Raw genomic sequence first — 3,820 nt, forward strand, 5'->3', positions numbered from 1 at the left:
TTGATTTGCGGACAGTATCGTTTCTAGTGCTCCATATAGTTCTAAGTGCCGTGCCGGGTAGTTAGACCGACGGCTGTACTTTGGCAGATTTATGAACAATCAGTGTCAAACATGACATGACATTGACAGTGTTAAGAACTGTGATTTATTTTCATTACAGCATCAAGAACGAAAGCAAAGCCGGACATTGACTATCACGAAGAAAAGTTTTCAGCTTGCTTACAATAAACTTTCCTTCATTTAAATGGATCAAGGCTTTATAGAATTCAAATTGTATTTTCACATCTGCTCCCCTATCGCACACTGCTTTGAAGACTGTCACTTGTTGGTCACGCACAAAAGAAGCTTGAGAAGACCTCTAACAAACGGCAACCTGTCATTATCTAAAATACCCAATATTGTACTACAAAACAGACTTTCCTTACGCAAAAAAGGATCAGAGCGTTACATGCATGTACAGCATCAAACGATGTTCTTGAATGTGAACATGTGCTAGACGTGTGAATTACTAGTAGACAATGACAAAGAACAGATATCGTCTTCTGAAGACCCATTAAATGCAGATCAGACTTTTCCCCAGCAATTTGTTTTTCATTCATTTTATGCATTTTACACCATGCGGTAAGTACTATGAGGGGAAAGTCTAGCATTGGGAAAAATCCTGAGCTAGTCAGTATTGTCACTATGTAAATAACAATCTTGACGTGATTGATATGAAATTAACTTCAAAAACACCTCATTTCACATATGTACATAGCAAGTTGGTGCGAACTAAATCGCTTAGTAAGACATCGGCAGTACCAAACTTCTACTAAATTTCTAGATCTAGCCCCTTACAAATGTATTTTATTAGATATATGAGAAGGGATAGACATGGAAATGTATTGTCAACAGAGGCATGAACAGGGAGTCATCAAAAGGCGAAACTAAACCTTGACAACTTAACATATGACTAAACTGGGATCTCCATAGAGGTTTAGAACATCATTGTGAGGATTTGCTTTTCAAAAATTACACTGTACAATTTTGCTAGTTCAGTGGAAGCCAGTTAATTACACTACGGATTACAGCACACGTCTGGTGATTGCACCATAGCCCCAAATCTCAAACCGGCCAGCTGGATAACTTCGCATTGTCGCACCGCCCGGATAATTGCAGAAAATATGCCAGCAAATGGAGTGTGCAATTAAACGGCTTCTTGCAGTAATTTTACCAACGGTCATCATCCGAATAGTCATAGGGATCGCTGTAGTTCTGCCAGTAAGGATCATCATCATACATTTCCTCATAGAGGTCCCTACTGTCCCGATTTTTCTTCCTATAAGGATCTTCATCATCCATTTCTTTATCATCATGCATTTCCTCATAGGGATCCCTGTTGTCCCAATTTCTCTTCCCATAATGGTCATCATCATCCATTTCCTCATGGGGTTCACTGTATTCCCAATAAGTGTCATCATCTGATTCGTCATTGGAATCAGGATCTGATTCGTCATTTGAGTCATCATCTAACTGATTATCTGTGCCCATCATCTGGTTCCTGATCACCTGTTTCCTCTTCATCCCAGTTATCCCCGTACTACCCCTACAAAGGTCCATCTGACTTGCTGCGCAAAGGCCAGCCTCATGTTTGCTTGGCATGTTTGCTAATCTTTGAGCCCAGTTCAAACCTCTAGGGCCAACACCCGTGGTGTAGAACTCCCCGATCTTCTTTCGGAGATTCTGCATCACCTTGACCATCTTGTCTTCGTACCACATTGGGGACTCAAAATCACCCTTGCAAGAAAGGCACTTCTGCCCAGGAAGGAACATTTTCACTTCACCTGTCTTCTTGAAGCGGTTGTGGAAGATGACGACACCCCTGATGGACGTCCAGGTTTTGTTGCATCTACTGCACTTAAACCGAACCTGTTGATATCACAGGATGATGTGATGGAGTGAATCATTAGCTTGTACTTACAGCCTGCAAGACGTTTAACATATCCCCTTTACTTCTTTTGGGATACTAGTAGTAATTATGTGCTCTGTACTGTCGTTGAATTGACAAATGTTACCTTTGAGAAGTATCGAACACTTCGACCAGGCTCTTCGGTGAATAACATGGTTCATAAACTGTACATCAAATACTCCGGTAGTAATGTGAAGTATCCTTTGCATGGTGTCTATTTGTGTCATTCTCATCCTCGAAGCCATTCCTTCTTGTAAGACATTCAAATTTTAGATTTTGCTTAAGTACAAACAAGTTTCTTTGCTATTTTCCATACTTAAATCTAACCTTTGCTCTGTCAGTGAACTGTTTCCACCCGGAGTCTCTAGCCTGGTTGATGTTGGGTAGATCGCCGACCTTGTTCAAGGTCCAGTCGTCTTCGAACTTTGCACGGATCTCCGTCTCAAATACATCACTCCAATCCACTGCTGCTCCACCATCTGCCATGGCTACTGCATAAATTGTACATATAGGAACTATGGTTTTAAAATCATGTGCGCCTCAGTTATATTGGTCACACAATAGGTCCATAATAAAACATTCCGGAGCATATTGTGTGCGTTTTTCCAGCAATCATCATAGGGTCGACCTATGTCAAAACTGACTTTGTTGTACACGTGATGCCACAACTTTGTTGCGCGACCGTCAAGAAAGTATTAAAGTAGCACAATATTTCAGCTTGAAAGTGAGTTTTACGACTTTCCTATGGTGAGAAAAACACCCATGACCGGGGGTTCCCCCAGGGCCAGGTGACGTAGTGAACTATTTGCACAACACTGAAATAACTTATAAAGAAGACGAAGACAGGGTAGTCTTTTCACAAGCATAAAAAAACATTTCCTTGCTAGAAATTATATACTGTACCTTACTTTCTCTTTTCTTTCATTTACAACTAACAAAATCCAAGTTGGAAAAAAACATCCTGTATATTACACATAACATCCATTAACCAACGGCATGTTTTTCTGTCTCGCCTTACCTGCGCGTGTATATCCCAGCCCGAAGTGGGACAGGGAATTCTCAATGTTTTGCTTGCTTATGTTTAGCACACTTATTAGAGAGGCAATTTTAAGCTATCAAAGCCAAAGGTGTAGCACACTTACTTTGACAAAATAACGCGTCGCCAACAGGATCTTCTTTTCTTGAGAAAACCGCCACTGAGACAATGTTGTGTCACTTTGAGTGACAGGAAATGTGTGTTGGACCATATAGCTTGTTGTCAAGGGTAAACAACACCTTTATCTTTGACAGGGATTTAACCAATCACCACTTGATTCATTTGAATACCAGGTTTCGCCGAAACTTTATTGTCAGCACAGCGTGATCATGGTACACACCAATGTCCATTAAAAAGCTCAAGGTCCGATCGATTACTGACACGAGACCGAAACCTTCGTGTCGTGTCTATTCTACAGAGGTTTCGGGGATGGGGGGATAGTGGCAACAACTTACGGCTGCCACTAGTCGATATCATGAAAATATTTCCTTCACAACTTGCATAGTAATGGGGGACGATGTGCAGTTCAAATATGTTTTGATAAGATGCAAGTGATTGGCATAAAGATTACTTGCCAGTATGTGCTGGGAGCATCGGGGAATCGTGAAGACAATGCATGTTCAAACTATGCATGTATAAGGTAACACTCCTTAACATGTAATTTCCTTGGACGTTTTCATCACCATCACTTTGCGGTAGATTGACAAGAATATAGAACGTTTTATAACGTATCAGTAGACCATATACAAGTATAGTGTATGATCTACGTCTAGTCAGACTCTGTCCAATAGTCGTCATACCACTCCTCCTCATGGTCTGAATACTCCTCCTCTGAA

At 40.9% G+C, this 3,820-nt stretch overlaps 1 protein-coding gene across 2 annotated transcripts; it reads right to left on the bottom strand.

Moving 5' to 3' along the window:
* Positions 1-129: 129 nt before the first annotated feature.
* On the bottom strand, positions 130-3,814 carry LOC118430609 (receptor-transporting protein 3-like). 2 transcript variants are annotated; one of them, XM_035841583.1, is made up of 3 exons: positions 3,091-3,814; positions 2,276-2,439; positions 130-1,908 (listed from the first exon to the last, which is right to left on the bottom strand). In XM_035841583.1, exons 2-3 carry the CDS (start codon positions 2,432-2,434, stop codon positions 1,210-1,212), a joined length of 858 nt encoding a protein of 285 aa, XP_035697476.1. In that variant the 5' UTR covers positions 2,435-2,439; positions 3,091-3,814; the 3' UTR covers positions 130-1,209. The 2 variants fall into 2 exon arrangements, with proteins under 2 accessions (XP_035697476.1, XP_035697478.1); XM_035841585.1 differs by lacking the exon at positions 3,091-3,814 and having other exon boundaries at positions 2,276-2,593.
* Positions 3,815-3,820: the final 6 nt, after the last annotated feature.

This window comes from Branchiostoma floridae, chromosome 14 (genome assembly GCF_000003815.2).
Source record: "Branchiostoma floridae strain S238N-H82 chromosome 14, Bfl_VNyyK, whole genome shotgun sequence".
NCBI classification, from domain to species: domain Eukaryota; kingdom Metazoa; phylum Chordata; class Leptocardii; order Amphioxiformes; family Branchiostomatidae; genus Branchiostoma; species Branchiostoma floridae.